The 16,063-nt window shown below is 47.7% G+C and overlaps 1 protein-coding gene across 1 annotated transcript in view; it reads left to right on the top strand.

Annotated features, from left to right (window-relative positions):
• The window catches only part of THBS4 (thrombospondin 4), a 43,134-nt gene extending 33,351 nt beyond the window's left edge, over positions 1-9,783 (top strand). Inside the window, exons 14-22 of the mRNA XM_077759880.1 lie at positions 621-739; positions 1,640-1,692; positions 4,169-4,362; positions 5,197-5,375; positions 6,009-6,057; positions 6,155-6,351; positions 6,952-7,124; positions 8,913-9,052; positions 9,564-9,783. Coding sequence (XP_077616006.1) covers positions 621-739; positions 1,640-1,692; positions 4,169-4,362; positions 5,197-5,375; positions 6,009-6,057; positions 6,155-6,351; positions 6,952-7,124; positions 8,913-9,052; positions 9,564-9,625 — 1,166 coding nt within the window. The 3' untranslated portion in view covers positions 9,626-9,783. The remainder of the gene's footprint in view (positions 1-620; positions 740-1,639; positions 1,693-4,168; positions 4,363-5,196; positions 5,376-6,008; positions 6,058-6,154; positions 6,352-6,951; positions 7,125-8,912; positions 9,053-9,563) is intronic.
• The last annotated feature ends 6,280 nt before the right edge of the window (positions 9,784-16,063 follow it).

Below are 16,063 nucleotides of genomic sequence, written 5' to 3'. Positions count from 1 at the left end.
ACACACACACACACACACACACACATATACACACCCCACTCTAGAATAGGAGGTATGGACCTCCCTAAAACATGACCTTATCTTCTGCAAGCCCGACTGATGATCAGATCCAGTGGTATGCTGGTAAACCAGTTCAACAAACCAAAAAAAGCTCCAAGATCTGGCATTTGCCAGTTTCCATGCTATATATACACTCCCACCATGACTGATTTCAAGCTGCCGGCATGGGACATAATCAGACAACAGCTGGGAAGATGGGGGCCTGGTGGGCCTGGCCCTCAGGTCCCAGTCTTTGTTGATACTGCCACAAGGTCCTCCCTCTACAGGGTCCGTCCACCTCAACCTCCTGACCTCCTCCTCTGGTTACAGTGATAGCCCTTGACATCGTTGGTACCTTCTAACTCCATGGAGAAATGCCTCAGATCACTGTTTATTTTTAAGTCTCCCAGCATCCATCCTTTGATGGCACCTCCAGATAATTGCTGAAAAAGCTAGTGGCTCTGGGAGGAGGGCCCAAGACATCTACTCACTACGTGTCTGGGTAGAGGCTTGAACTCTTAGCACCCAGCCTGTCCTCTAGGCCTGTGTGTTGACCTCAGAGAACTGTTCCTTTCTTGTAGGAATAAAAAACATTCTGGACAACTGCCCAAAAGTTTCCAATCGTGACCAACGGGACAGGGATGGCGATGGCGTGGGGGATGCCTGTGACAGTTGTCCCGATGTCAGCAACCCTAACCAGGTGAGTAGCGTTCAGGGGATTCATACCCTAGGCTGAGCTCCCCTAGGTGAAGACGCTTTAAGACCAGGGCCTAGAAGACAGCAGAGCTCACTGACTCAGCTGCTTGCTCTTGCACATCCCTACCAGGGCAGACGTGGTAGAATTGCACACCTGAGGCCTGGAGGTGGTGGGAAGAACGCTACAGGAGACCTGAGGCCCTCTGGGCTGCTCTCACGGGCTATAGAGTGCCTGTGAGACTAGTAGCAGGAGTTTAAAGATGCCCAAAACAAGTCTTCTTGCTGGAAGGAAAATGTAGCATCGAAGCTAACCATTGGGAGCCTTGTGTCCTTTTAGTCTGCAAGCCCCTCCACAGCCTATGTATGGACATTTCAGATGACGTTCAGTCAGCACCGTGTTGTTTCCCTCCCACTTCCTGTCTGGATAATTGGATATGATGCGTCATGTGTTTTTACAGCCCCGAGAGAGGGGCATCACCCTTGCCCTCTGTGACTCACTCCCATTCTGGCTCAATTCCAACATGCAGAAGCAGTGCCCAATCAGTCTGCCTCGTCCCCATGCCTTTGGCTGGCTGCCCTCAGACCCACGCCAGAGTTGCACGTCTCCACCTGCCCCCCTCCTGCCCCGGCGCCCTTTCCCATCAGCTCATCTGGTGTGTAGGCAGCCCAGCCATGTGGCTTGATATTTTGGAAGGCTTTTTTGACAATTCAGCATCATGCCCACACCAATATGGTGCTGTGCTTTTGCAGTTCCGCCCCAACCGAATTCCAGAGAAACCGCTCCTGAGATGCCGTGGTGAGGGGCCAGGTCTGCCTTCTCTGGAACGTCCCATGCATGAACGTCCCATGCATGAAGGCCCAATTACTCAGGGATGAGTAATTACATGCTCTGTTCTCTTCACAGTCTGATGTGGATAACGATCTGGTTGGGGACTCCTGCGACACCAATCAGGACAGGTATGGTACATTTCCCAGCTGCATTAGGGCCCGATGAAACATTGAGAGAGAATTTTAGATTCTGGAACCTTCTGCTGCTACCTTGCTTCAGGATCTCTCTGAATAAATTGAGAGAGATTGAGCTCCTGGTGGGACAGTAGCCCTGTTTCTGGCCAGGGTCACCACCCTTCCTTGAAAGTTCTCGATAGCCAGGTGACAGTGTCAGGAGGTACCACAAGGCACTGCCAGCAAGTGAGACTCTAACACAGGAGAGGCAGTAGAGCATCATGCTTCAGACATGGGCTCTGAGTGACACACAAACTAGCTAACCTCAGGTAGGTTATCAAATCTGTGCCTCATTCTTTTCATCTGGAAAATGGGGACGACAATGGCACATAACTCCCAGGTCTGTTGTGAAGACTGAGTTAATTTACAAAGAGTGCACATTACAGCTTCCCTTACATACCTAGCACTCAGTGGGTATGAGCTCCTTTATTATGAGAGTCTTTCAGCTCAGGGAAGCTTCACCATCATCCCAAAATAGAAATCTGTCAGTTTGCTGAGGGATCACGGTTATTTCATTGTCCTTGGATTTTTTTCATTTTGTGTCCTTTCTTTGGTGGTATTGTTCTGTGCAAATGAGTTTTGTCAACCTGGCTAGCCCCACACGATGTAGTCCTATATTAAGACACAGGGCTGGATCAGATGCTATAGAAACATCAGCAAGAACACAGCCAAGTGCATCTCTGCCCTGGAGGTGCCTGTGGTCCAAGGCTCTCTCCCCTTTCATCTCCATCAGGGATGCTTGTAGGGCAGCAGGACAGGGATGAGAGAGGGAAATGTCCCTTAAAGGCACAGCAGGAACAAGCAGGGCTTCCCTTCTGAACCTCCTCTCTGAGGTGGCCCTACCCACACAGGTGTGCGAGCCCAACCTTGTACAAGGACAGCTGCCATAAAGTCCCATTTTTGTCTTTGTGCTGTGTCCTTGCTGCAAAGTATGTGTCAGCCAGATGAACTTAATCCTAGTTCTCAATACTTTGCGGATGAAGAAACTGAGACTGCAGAGAGAATTAAATGCACCTCGCAGGTCCTGTAAGAATAAAAGATAAAGTAGGTGAAGCTCCTGGCAGGGCGCTGGTCCGCAGGAGACCTGTGCCAAACGCTGGCTGTGTTACTGTTACCACCGCACAAGGAGAAGCGTCAGCCACAGAACCTGACCTAGGCAGTCTCCATTTCGGAGTGGGGCCTTCCCTAAGTGATGGACATCGAGAATGTTCCCTGGTGCAGGTCCTCTTGCACCGACCACCATCTAAGGAATCTCTAAAATATCCGATCCTGTCAGCCTCTAGATATTTGCCTAAAATAAATGACTCATTCTGCTACATTTTAATTCCCATAAACTTGAACCTTGGGGAGGAGGACAGGAACTGCTTGTTTTTGCATAAAAATGTGCAAGGCTGTATAGAATGGCTGCTGATGGAAATAGCTCAGTCTTATGATTTAAAAATCAGCCGTGCTACAGGCACAGGAATTCGACTGTTGGAGCCATGTCATCTTCTACTTGCCCAGGTTGGCCTCATTTTCTCTGGGACCCATCTGGGACACATGGCCTGAAGGGCATGAGCTGGGCTCTGGCTTCCCTCCCCTGTCCTGTCCCTGCCTGGGATAGGCCGTGGGTGGAATGGGGTGAAAGAAACATGGGCTCTGATTCTGAGTAGCCATGGGAGGCCTCCATCAGTGCAGGAAAACCTCTGGGGACAGGGCAGTCTCCTCCTTTGGTGGCTGTAAGGTCGGAAGAAAAGAAATGTCAGGTGGGCAGAGAATGAAGGTCTGAGCCCAGCCTCCATGCTTGGCTCTTGGGAAGGGGCCGCCCTCTTCTCTGTGCCTTTCTTCCTGAGGCATTCACATCTGCTCCTTCTTGGGCCCACTGGCCAGGGATTGTGAAGAGGAAGAGGAAACATTGGAGGGCTTCCTAGGAGCCAGCACATGGAAGTGCTTTATCATAGCTTAAAATGTAATATGCCACATTCTAATCACAGAAGCATTTAATATTCATAACCCTATGAGGTGGGCTCTGTCACTCCCATTTTACAGATGTGGACACATCTGTGAGCCACCAAGGGGTGAAGTCTCTTGTCTGGGGCTGCATGCTAGTAACCAGCTGAGCCAAGATTCACTGAGCAGCCTGGCTCCACTGCCCCTTACCTTGTTCCCTTTGCACAGTCTCGGTGGGGAGTGGGGGGCTAGGTCATCATAGTCCCCAGGGACTGATAGGAACTTATGGTCACAAAATCACAAATCACCCTTTATCTTCTTGAGTAGATATGATGTACTTGTTTCAACAAGACGAGGAAGTGGGAAAATGGTCTTGGAGGCTCACAGGGCAGCCCTAAGGACATGTGGGTTGACAAAAGCCCAAGCCCCCACACCCCAACTCTTTCTTTCTCCCTGCTCTCCACTCAGCTGTGCTGCAAACCACCTCTTCTTCCTCCCGCAGTGATGGAGATGGACACCAGGACAGCACAGACAACTGCCCCACTGTCATTAACAGTGCCCAGCTGGACACTGATAAGGATGGCATTGGTGATGAGTGTGATGACGATGATGACAATGATGGCATCCCAGACCTAGTGCCCCCCGGACCGGACAACTGCCGACTGGTCCCCAACCCAGCCCAGGAGGATAGCAACAGTAGGCGGGCTCAGCCTCAAGCTGCACTGGGCCCTCAGGCTCCCTTCTGCCAGGCACATGGTGGCACACCTCTCCCAGGGCCTCGCTGAGTAGCCACAGCCTGGGTCCTTAGCAGACCCCTGGTGTACTCCATCAGAGAAGAGCTGTCTTGCAGCTTCGGAGCAGCCCGGGGATGAGGTCACATGGACCAGGGACTCCTTGCCCAGGAGTCACAAGTCCTGATGGCTGCAGAGGCCAGGTCAATAAGGAAGAGTGTGCACAAAGCCAGAAATGAGACCAAGTAGTGAGGACCTGGCGAGTGGGTGAGGGGGTGCCCATCCACAGCGCAGCAGTATTCGGTTCAAACATTTTAATACCAGGTCAGCTGAACAAAACGTACCAGGAGCCAGATTCAGCCCAAGGATCACCAGATGGTCTTAGAGACTCTCTGGTGACAGTCATTTCCCTCTTTGTCATTTGTTCTAGAGAAAGTACTATAGATGTTAGCTTATGTAATGTCCTCCTTAAGATCCACCGGTTGGTGAACCTCAGGTTTGTCCCCCAGCATTTCTCATGAGATAAATTTTGAACAGTTGCCTTCCACTCGATCCCCAGAAAATTTTTTGGTCACGTACAGTAGGGTTCAGCAACCCTCCATGATGCCTCCAGGATGGGGCTCGAGGCCATCTCAGACATGGCTGCTGCTGGGCTCCTCTGGCCACCTGGGGGGAGAATCCTAGCCCTGGAGGTAGGGTGTGGGCTCCCTCTGGCTCTTTGCCCAGCACTGTCTCTGTCAACGAGCAGTGGTGTATGGGGTAGTAGCCAGCTCTTCTCCTCCTCCCCGACCCCATTCAGGTGATGGCGTGGGAGACATCTGTGAGACTGACTTTGACCAGGACCAGGTCATCGATAGGATCGACGTCTGCCCCGAGAATGCAGAGGTCACCTTGACCGACTTCAGGGCCTACCAGACAGTAGTCCTGGACCCTGAAGGGGATGCCCAGATTGATCCCAATTGGGTGGTCCTCAACCAGGTAAGCATGACATGGTTGACAGCATCTCCACTCTGCCTCTCAACACAGGTTGTTCTGGGAGAAGTGGGTAACAGAGAGGGGACACTGTCCCGTACTGCATTTTACTCTTCATAGTCACCCTATGACAGCACTTTCATTAGCCCTGTGTTACACATGAGATCAAGTCCCATCAATCTTAGATGATTGCTTCTGGTAGCAATGCAGGTGATGGCCAAGAATGCTGGAATGGGGACCCAGGCAGTCTGACCCCAGAGCCATGCTCCTGATCTCTCCAGTAGGCTGCTTCCCACATGTTTTCCTTGCTGTGTAGGTACAGGCACAGAGAGGCTTAGATTTTTCAGTGTTACCCAGGAAGTCACATTCATTAGAAGCCTGTGTTCTCTCAATTAAGCTGATTCAATAAACCCTTAATTACAGTTTTAGCAAAATAATCTCTATTTAGCTTCCCACACACACACAAATATGTGCTTTCTTTGAGGACATAACAAGGTACACCAGTTCCTCAGGTGATGAAATCTTTGTGTGGAGGTCAGCTCTCGCTGATCACTCACCAGTGCTTCCAGGGGCTCCGGGCTTCCTTGAGCTTTCTCCACCCTCCCAGATGGCCCTTAACTCCTTCAACTCTCTCTACAGGGCATGGAGATTGTGCAGACCATGAACAGCGATCCCGGCCTGGCAGTGGGTAGGTCCAGGGTGTCAGGAGCAGGTGGATAGAATCCATCCTTTGCAACTACTCATGTGGCTGGTTGGCCTCTCTGGTCATCTTCTGACCCCTACAGGGTACACGGCATTTAACGGAGTTGACTTTGAAGGGACCTTCCACGTAAACACCCAGACAGACGATGACTACGCTGGCTTCATCTTTGGTTACCAAGACAGCTCCAGCTTCTACGTGGTCATGTGGAAGCAGACAGAGCAGACATATTGGCAGGCCACGCCATTCCGTGCTGTCGCAGAACCTGGCATCCAGCTTAAGGTATCACCAGTTCTAAGTCATTCATTTCTCTTCTGAGCCCTCTTTTTAAATCCTCTGTTGTCTCGTGTGGCATTTAGTTCGTCTATGAAATTGAGGTGCCTGTGCTAGGGTTCAGGTCAGGGAACACTAGAGCACACCCAGGGCTTGGCCTTCATTCTTGGGTACAAGCTACATCCTAACCTCTGGGTGACTGATGGTGAGAGTGTCAGCCTGAGTAGGGCTCAAGAGTTGGGGGAGGTCTGGGGGTACATCACCAGGCACAACATGCCAGATCCTGGCTCCTCTGTTACCTTGACGGAGCCAGCTCTGTACAGGAGGGCTGAGTGGCTGCCTCTGTCACTCCTGCTGGGAGGAAAGGGAGACTTCTGAGCTCTCATCAAACACATGTAGGGAACAGCGGAAATGTGGAATGGATTAGTTGGGTATCGGCCATTGCTGGTTACTGAAGGGTTAAGGGTCACCTCAAGGGAAAGGGCATTAAAGTGTTTACGCTTTTGTCCAAATTCAAGACGGCCAGAGTATAACCATGAAGTCACCACCTCAGGGACCCAGGAAGGGCGGTCTGTGCAGTCTGTCCTACCCTGCTACTGTCCTTTCCAGGCTGTTAAGTCTAAGACAGGCCCAGGGGAGCATCTCCGTAACTCCCTGTGGCACACCGGGGACACCAGTGACCAGGTCCGGCTGCTGTGGAAGGACTCCAGGAACGTGGGCTGGAAGGACAAGGTGTCCTACCGCTGGTTCCTGCAGCACAGGCCCCAGGTGGGCTACATCAGGTACGTGGAAGACATCTCACCTTGCACTTGAAGCAAAGCACATCCTCATTGTGCATTACCCAGCTGTCGGCTGCCCTGAGCAGTCCTGACCCAGGATGGCCTGCCAGGGGCACACTTCCGAGACTCAGGCCATGGCTTCCAGGAAAGAAATGGGTGGAAGACACTGAAGCTCAAACTCACCAGCTGGAGATTACTGCCAAACTGTGGGTGGAGGGACTTTCTGCAAGGGAGGTCTCAGCATTGGGGGATGGAAGTGCTTGAGTGGTGACCCTCTTTCTGCCATGGTGACCAGTGTGAGGTGAGCCCTGAGTACGCCTCCCTTCCACACGGGCTCTGTACGGTGCCTTATTCATGAATATTTCACGCTGCACTTCAGTGGGTCCCTGGTGGTCTCTTCCTCTCTGGACTATAAACTCCCTGCAGGCAGCACCTGTATCTCATTTTATCTTGGTCTCCCCGCTGCCAGGCCTGTACCACATGTGGCAGGAAGTGATCTTCTTGTGAGCCAATGCCATCTGCCTCATTTCCCTATAGAACTATTTAAAAACCAAGCACTAAAATCTCTTCTCGGAAACAAGGATGGCTTAGGCTACATCTTTGAAATTTAGACCATGTACTTACTTGCTCATTCCTCAAACGTGCAGCTCAGCACGGACGCCAGCTTGGGTAGACCAGATGCAGTCTCCGGACCAGGACAGGACAGTAGCCTAGTGGAAAAAAATCATGAATTAGCCACCATGTTTCGTTCTTCTATGAGACATTAAGTCTAATGTACTGTTGGTCACACAGTAAGATGATCATGTTCTGAGCCCTATGAAACCTAAAGCCTTCTTTTCTATCCCAAAATGCAGTCATAGAATATACAGTCTGCCTGCACATAATTTGGAAAACCATCTGATTCCATAACACTACAATAGAAAAACAAGAATAATTTATGACAAAATCATATAAATGCTTGAACACTGGTACACCACAGCACGAAATAGAAGCAGTGATATTCTAATGCATGTTGTTCTGCTGGTGAGTTAACTTCTAAAAGGCACACAGCTCCTTTTTAAGCAAAACAAAGGAGTCAACAGTCTCTCAATTTACTCCCCAAAATTCAGTATGTATTAAAACTGTGCAAAAAATACTTGATGTTCTCAAGTAAACGGAAGTTAGGGACTAGCCCCGCCCAGATCATTATCAACAAGGTTTTCACCTACCCAGGTGTCTGAAGGAACACTCCAAAGGTATAGAGGATGCAGGACAAGTTTTGCTCTCTCCAGGGCTTTGTAAGCCAGTCAGCATCCCTGACTTCTGTCATAAAATGCCAGACAAACAGCCACCAATTTCTAAAGCCCTTGTTGAGGGAGTGCTGTTGCTCACGATGAGATCACTATCAGTCAGACCTCAGGAAAAGGAGTGATTTTTCAGCATGTTGTCTGGACAAGGTAACTCACAGGACACTGAGGTCACCTCTTGGTCATGGTTCACATTGTGGTTTCTCTTTAACTCATCAGCAAGAACCCATAGAATAGGACTCTGTGCCCAACATGGTGTTAGGCCTTTGGAGAGAGAGAATATGGGAGGACAGGGACATACAGTCCTTGACCTCATAGAGCTTCCAATCTAGTAGGGAAGGGGCCACAGCTACAGCACAGCCCAGGTCTGTGAGAAGTGGGAGTATGAAACAGCAAAGATGTGGGTATCTAAGAAGTGGGGGGCCTGGGTCCCACAGCGGGTGCTTCACCTTGACGTGGGCTTGAGTTTCATGACATAGACCGGCTTGGGCTGTGTTGTCTGCAGAGTGCGGTTTTATGAAGGCTCAGAGTTGGTGGCTGACTCCGGGGTCACCATAGATACCACCATGCGTGGAGGCCGGCTTGGCGTGTTCTGCTTCTCCCAAGAAAACATCATTTGGTCCAACCTCAAATATCGCTGCAATGGTGACGTACACTCTTGTTCCTATAAAATATTATTACTAGAATTAATCAAATAATGCCACCTTATTTTTATAGCACGGTTTCCTCTCAGAAGCCCAAAGTTCATGCTGCATAGTCATTAAAATGTAACAGTCTCTGTGTAACCAAAGTAAATGGTAGCTCTCCTTTTCCCTGTTTGCTAGATGAGGACAGCCTGGATTAGGATTTGGGGGTTCAGTGAGAAATTCAGTCCGATTTAATTTACGGCAGCCTTTGTTTTCTTATGGCTCAAACATAATCACACTCAAAATCCATTCTGCCTGCTAATTTCCTCTAGGCCTGTGAATGAGCACTCCCGGGCTTTAAGCCAACAATTTGCAAAGCAGCCTCCAGTCAAAAATGGCTGTGGAGCCTTCAGGGGCCTGTTGCTCAGGCTGACAGTGCCCCCTACAGGATACTTGCACAGCACAAGATGGACCAGGATTCCAGGTGGAAGGAGCTTTACTAACCTCCCTGTGCCTGTTCTGGTTTGCAGACACCATCCCGGAGGACTTCCAAGAGTTTCAAACCCAGAATTTCGATCGCCTGGATAATTAAACCAAAGCAGCAATACGTAACTGTTGTTCCAAGCACGGAAGCCATATATTTTTTAACTTCCTACAACTTGTTTAATATACACTGTGCCTTTCTTTCACCAATCCAAATATATCAAACTTTTTCTATGAATGTGGCAATAAAGAAGAGATAATTTTAAAGCCTGGGTTACTCAGACATTTACTTACATGTGGCTCAGGGTGTGTATGTGGTTCTCTGAAGTATACGTCTTGAGCTTGCAGGGGGAGCTTTTGCTTACACTGGGTGAATCAGTGACATTGAACCAGTGCATCCATCAGAAGGCTCGGGCCGAAGGTCTTATCTCCGGTTACTCTGGTTATCTTCACATAAAAGCCTAACAGGGCAGTGCGTACCTCAGCAGTCTCCAAAACACATGCTCTGGGGAACCTTCCCCAAGAATATTTTTCCTGACCAGTCAGTCCTGGAGCAAATCTGACCAATTCTTTCTGACACCCTTCCCCCCTCTACACACACCTTTCCACACCGACACATTCAGCACAGTAATTGCGCTTATTTATACATTTGGCTCCCCCTAGTGGAATGCAAGCTTATTGAGACCAAGGGCCCAATATTCCCAGTGTCCAACATAGTACCTGAAATAGATTTCCAGTGTATGTTTGCCGACTTGCTGGCTGAATGCCTCTTAAGTAACAAAGTCAGTAACCCCTCACAACATATGTTCTATGATATTATCAGTAACCTAATTTCAGTGTTTGTTTTTTTTTTAACTTTTCTAAGGTCTCCAAGTCACTATTTTTTTCTTTCATAGTTTATCGTCAAGTTGGTTTCTGTATGACACCCAGGGCTGATCCCAACAAGTGCCCTCCCCCCTTCCCATCATCCCCATTCCCCTCTCCCCCACCTCCATCAGNTGAGAAAGTGATCTAGTTTCATTCTTTTGCACATTGCTGTCCAGTTCTCCCAGCACCATCTGTTGAAGAGGCTGTCTTTTTTCCATTGGATATTCTTTCCCACTTTGTCAAAGATTAGTTGGCCATACATCTGTGAGTCGAATTCTGAGTTCTCTATTCCATTGGTCTATGTGTCTGTTTTTATGCCAATACCATACATCTTGATGATTACAGGTTTGTAGTAGAGGCTAAAGTCTAGGATTGTGATGCTTCCCGTTTTGGTTTTCTTCTTCAATATTAGTTTGCAGTGCCTAATTTATACATACCATTCCATTTGTAAGACAAAGAGCCAAGCCACATTTTATAAATCCCCAAAGATTTCTGTTTCAAAGAATATTGCTGGGTGGTAATATACCCTGCTATTCCAAGACTCCTGGAGGTATCTTAAATCATAAATAAAGGATAACCACTAGCACCACAGTTTTATCATGATTTCAATAGTCAGAAAATTCAATGGCAGATGCATGACCCATAAGAGATATGGAGAATTTCAAGATAGCCCTCCACACATGTAAAGCCTAGAGGTGTATGTTGCCTCCTAACTCAGGACGTTAGGTCTCCTACATCAAGGTCTTCAGTGGGTGGACAGAACTCAGGACTATCTACCCATTTTTCCTTCTGCTGACACTGCCTAGGCCCCCAGGGGGATTCTGTTACAGGAGCTACTGTCCAAGGATTTCTGGGCCATTCTGCTCTTGTGGGATTTTTTTCAGTTTGTGGTTCCACATCTGTAATTCTTTCTCAATTCTAAAATGAAGAACATTTTGTTAGATCTTGTTCTCTTTCAATCTTGCCCCTTTTCTGACTTTTGGTATCTCACTGAGAGGTTATTCTTTCCTGAGCCCTGAGGGCCTCTAGAAGCTCTCTGGCCCATTTGGTCTTCCACACACTCTGCCAACAATACAGGTAGGTTATACCTTTATAGCTATCTTAATGGCCTTCTGCTGACTCTTTGGCACTTTACTAAGCAGTCTGTGATGAAAACCACAGATTTAGTTCTCGAGAGATTTCATTCTCATCACCAGAGTATATACCAGATGCTGGACAGGAAATACACTAATCTTTAAGAAGAGAGCGTGTTAATCAGATCTGGTTGTGAATCTGAGCTTAATTTTTATAGTATTTTGATCCAACTTTCAGTGAGCCTGGTTTCTTTATCAAAACCATTCTCTGGCTCCCATTTTCTCTCCTTCACTGCCTCTCTGATGCTGGTGGAAAGAGGAGACAGCCTTCCTGTCCCCTCCTCAACCCCAAGTCTCCCTGCTGTTAGCTATGCAGCTGCTCCAAGAAAGCAATATATTCATAGAAAAGTTTCTATAATTGATATGTACATATGGTTGCATATTTGACTTTAGACCTCTGATTTTAAGTTAAAAGGTATGAAGGAATTTGGTTGACAATATAAATAAGAGTGAGGTGGTTAAGATAAATTAAATCCACAATATATAAAAGTTTGTTATATTTACAAGAGTTACTTGAGTACCTAGGTAGTTTTTGCCAAACAAATGACACAAAAATTACTTTTATAAATGAATTTTTAACACATTAAATTTAGGGGCATCGTGGTGGTCAGTTAAGCAGCTGACTCTTGATTTCAGCTCAGGTCATGATCTCATTGTTCATGGGATCCAGCCCCATACTGGGGTTTGTACTGACAGCACAGACCCTGCTTGCGATTCCCTCTCCGTCTCCCTCTCTTCCTCCCTTCCTTCCTCCCTCTCTCTCTTTCAAAATAAATAAATAATTTAAAAATAAGCCTGAAAGTGATAAATTTTGCTATAGCACATTTATAAGTACATTTATAATACATTTATAAGTACATTTGTGTATTTATACAGAACAGTAAAAAACTTTATAAGTTGAACTTACAAACTTACGGTTTTGGAATTTGTATCCTTAATTAATCATATACTAATTTTAACAACCTGAGGCACCTGCATGGCTCATTCGATTGAGCATCTGACTCTTGATTTTGGCTCAGGTCATGGTCTCTCAGTTTGGGAGAGGGAGCTCCATGATGGGTTCCGCCCTGAAAGCACAGAGCCTGCTTGGGATTCTCCCTCTCCCCCTCCGTCCTTCCTCTTCTCTCTCTCTCTCTTTCAAAATAAGTGAATAAACCTTAAAAAAAAAAAACCCATAAAGGTCTTACGTAGCTTTCTGTGTACAAGAACTGCCCTCCTAAGCAAAAAACAAAACCCACAAACAATAGTCCAGTGCTAGTCTGGGGAAATACATCCTCAATTCCAATAAGTGGTGACAATTGTTCAACAGCACAGCGCATTTCTACAATGGGGACTGTCCCCGTACAGAAGGGAAGAGAACCTTGGTACTGCTCCCTGTGGCTCCACGGGCATCACCAGGCACCTGCTGCAGTATCTCAATGGCCTGGATGGCAGTGGTGCTGCTCTCAGCAACCAAACCCTCATTTGACGGCCATCTGGCCCAAAGAACATTGCATGGTGGGCTTGGGGCCTCAAGTGGGGATGTGGCAAGAAGCACCCCTCTTTCTTCACCCTCCCACCCACCAACCCCTCCATGTTCAACCTCAAAAAGATGCATAAATGCACCTACTTATCTGGAGGGTCAGGGGTGAATGATACCTGCAGACTCAAAGCTCCCTTTTCTGGCTAGATGCCCCAGAAGTAAGTGTGCCCTATTCCTGAGCCCATCATAAAAGAATGACAAGATTTTCCTCATATCACCTGCCTCCTCAGCCATGTAGTAGACACGAATCAGCCCTTAAACTCAAGTTTGTGAGAAAAACAACTTTAGTTCCCAATTTCAACTTGTTATTTTGAAAGCTCATCCTGCCAGACTCCAGAGACAAACTACTTCCGACTTGCGTGGGGTTTCCACTCTTCTCTCAGGATCACTCGAGGACGCCCTCTCAGTACCGAAGTGTTAGGGGCTGGGGAAGGTCTGTCCACACAGATTCCTCCTAACATGACCATGGTCAGCACTCACCAACACCCCCATTCTCAGAGGCCGTAAGGTCACAGGAGGGCCCCCAGATCTGAATGAAACTCTGGAGCCATTTCTTTTCTGGCCCTCACTTTCAGGGCGATAGGAAGCCCCTCTACCCCCTCCCTCCAGCATGGGACAATCTGACCCCAATCTGAGAAGGAAAGCCTATCTTTCCCCACTTGCTTTTGGTCAAGAAATGTTTTGTTTCCAGTTCCTTTACTTATGTCCATCCCCTAAGCTCCCCTACAGGCTCAGCTTCTAGGCTGGCTCTGACTCACACATGCCACATCCCCACCAAGGCAATAAGCTCAGCATCCACCCTCTGCCTGAATGGGAGAATTGGGGAACAGGGAAATATGAAAGGGAGATGGGGTTAGTGTCTTATGGTGCTACCCCACCACATTCTGAATGAGCCGAGATGTTGATGATCTAAGGGGTAGTGTAGGATTCTCTTTGGGTTTCTGGGGCAAACCTAAAAAAATAAAATAAAAAGCCACCAGGAATATTGTTTGGAAAAGTCAGACTTACAGAATGAAATTGGAGTTGCTCAAGAGGTAGAGGGGTGTGGTGGCAGAGGAAGAGAGAAAGGGATTCCCCAATCCTGGAGGAGCAGAGACATGGTGCAGTCTGGAGTGGACCTGTGTGCCCCACTCTTAAATGGTTTGAAAAATTGAGAAGAGCCTCTGAAGGGGGTACCTGGTCATGACCGCAGACTGGAGCAGAGACGAGGGCTCTAGATGGCCCAGCTTATAGTGACAGGTAGGCCGATCGCGAGGAGCACCAATGTAGCCATCCTAGAGGAAGCACCCCCACCTCCTCCCCATAAGCCCAGGAAACCTGGAGGGAGGGGTTGAGGAAGGAGCCCTAGTATGGACTGACATTACAGGTTGGCTAAGGGAGAGGGCAGGGCGACACACTGAGAACAGAGAGCTGGGCTCTGCTCAGCCCTAACAAAGAGGAACTGACCAAAGGAAAGTTGAGGAACAGAGGCCACAGGGACCTATGCTCAGGGAAAAGAAGAGGACCATCCAGAGAGCCGGGGCAACCTCCAGGCCCCACACTCCCAACTCCAGAAGGTGTTTCTGGTGACACTGTCCATCCAACCTCCAGTCACCAAGGCAGCCTTGGACCCATGCAGAAATGGGGAGCCCACCAAGCATATTCACTATTTTAAAACTCCTGCACATGTGTTGTTGTTTTTAAGGAGAAATGGAATAGAATAAGCATCATTCTATTCTATTATTTCTTAGAATAAACATTATTCTAAGAAAGTACCAAAGAAATCAATGAGCAATTTAAAGTGATTCAGCAGCATGGGGCGTCTGGGTGGCTCAGTTGGTTAAGCATCTGACTTCAGCTCCAGTTATGATCTCATGGTTTTTGAGTTTGAACCCTGCATTCGGCTCTGTGCTGATAGCATGGAGGAGTGTGCTTCAGATTCTGTGTCTCCCTCTCTCTTTGCTCCTCCCCTGCTTGTGCTCTGTCTTTCTCTCTCTCTCAAAAATAAAGTTTTTTAAATAGATAGATAGATGGATGGATGGATGGATGGATGGATAGATAGATAGATAGATAGACAGATACAGCAGAATATTACCTAAGACAAGTATGGGTGATTAAATGACATAAAGGGAAAAAAATAAAATGAAAATCAAACAAACAGCCATGACTTCGCCTCCCAGCTCACATCACCAAAGCTGGACCCCAAATCAGTTTCTTTAGCCACTACCACCTGGACCTGGATTCTTCAGTTCCTACTGGTTGGATTTGTTTCTAAAATGAAAAGATGCCTATGTTTAGATCAGGCCACATCCTCCAACTAGAAATTCTACAAACAGTCCCTGAGGTTGCTCCACGTGGGTAGGGGAACCCAGGTCTTGACCTTGTAGCTCCTGGAAATCCCATATTTGGTTCAAAGTACCCTGGGGAAAGGATTCATTTCAAGCCCTTATCCAAGCTATGGCCTAGCACACAAGCCTCCCCCTCACTAAGTTTACCTTGCTAACCAATACCGGGTTTATGCATCATAAAACACAATAGGAAATCACTGTCAGGCACATGTGTCTCTGCAAAAAAAGAGGTGTCCAACTATGTGAACATCTCTTGCTATATTTGGGGCGGGGGGAGGTTCCTCTAAATAGCTGTTTATTAATTGCTTGTTTTGTAGCACCTGATAGAAAAAAACAGCAGCAGATACCTAATATCTAAGAAAAATTTATGGAGGGAAGTTTTTCATTGAAAGTATTCTCTGGCAGGGGTACCTGGGTGGTTCAGTCGGCGAAGCGTGGGACTCTTCATTTCAGCTGGGGTCATGATCTCATGGCTCCTGAGACGGAATCGCCTACCACCCTCTCAGGCTCTGCGCTGACAGTACAGAGGAGCCTGCCTGGGATTCTCTCTCCCTCTGTCTCTCTGCCCCTTCTCTGCTTGCCTACACTCTCTCCCAGAATAAACAAACATTGTTTTAAAAATAGAAAAGAAAGTTTTCTCCATTAGTTTATTTTTAATGTGTTATCTTCACATTTTCTTCCTTTTTTCTTTGTTCTTT

This window comes from Crocuta crocuta, unplaced genomic scaffold (genome assembly GCF_008692635.1).
Source record: "Crocuta crocuta isolate KB4526 unplaced genomic scaffold, BGI_CrCroc_1.0 scaffold162, whole genome shotgun sequence".
NCBI lineage: Eukaryota > Metazoa > Chordata > Mammalia > Carnivora > Hyaenidae > Crocuta > Crocuta crocuta.
The sequence above is the reverse complement of the archived record's forward strand: the minus strand, read 5'-3'. Positions and strand labels throughout refer to the sequence as shown.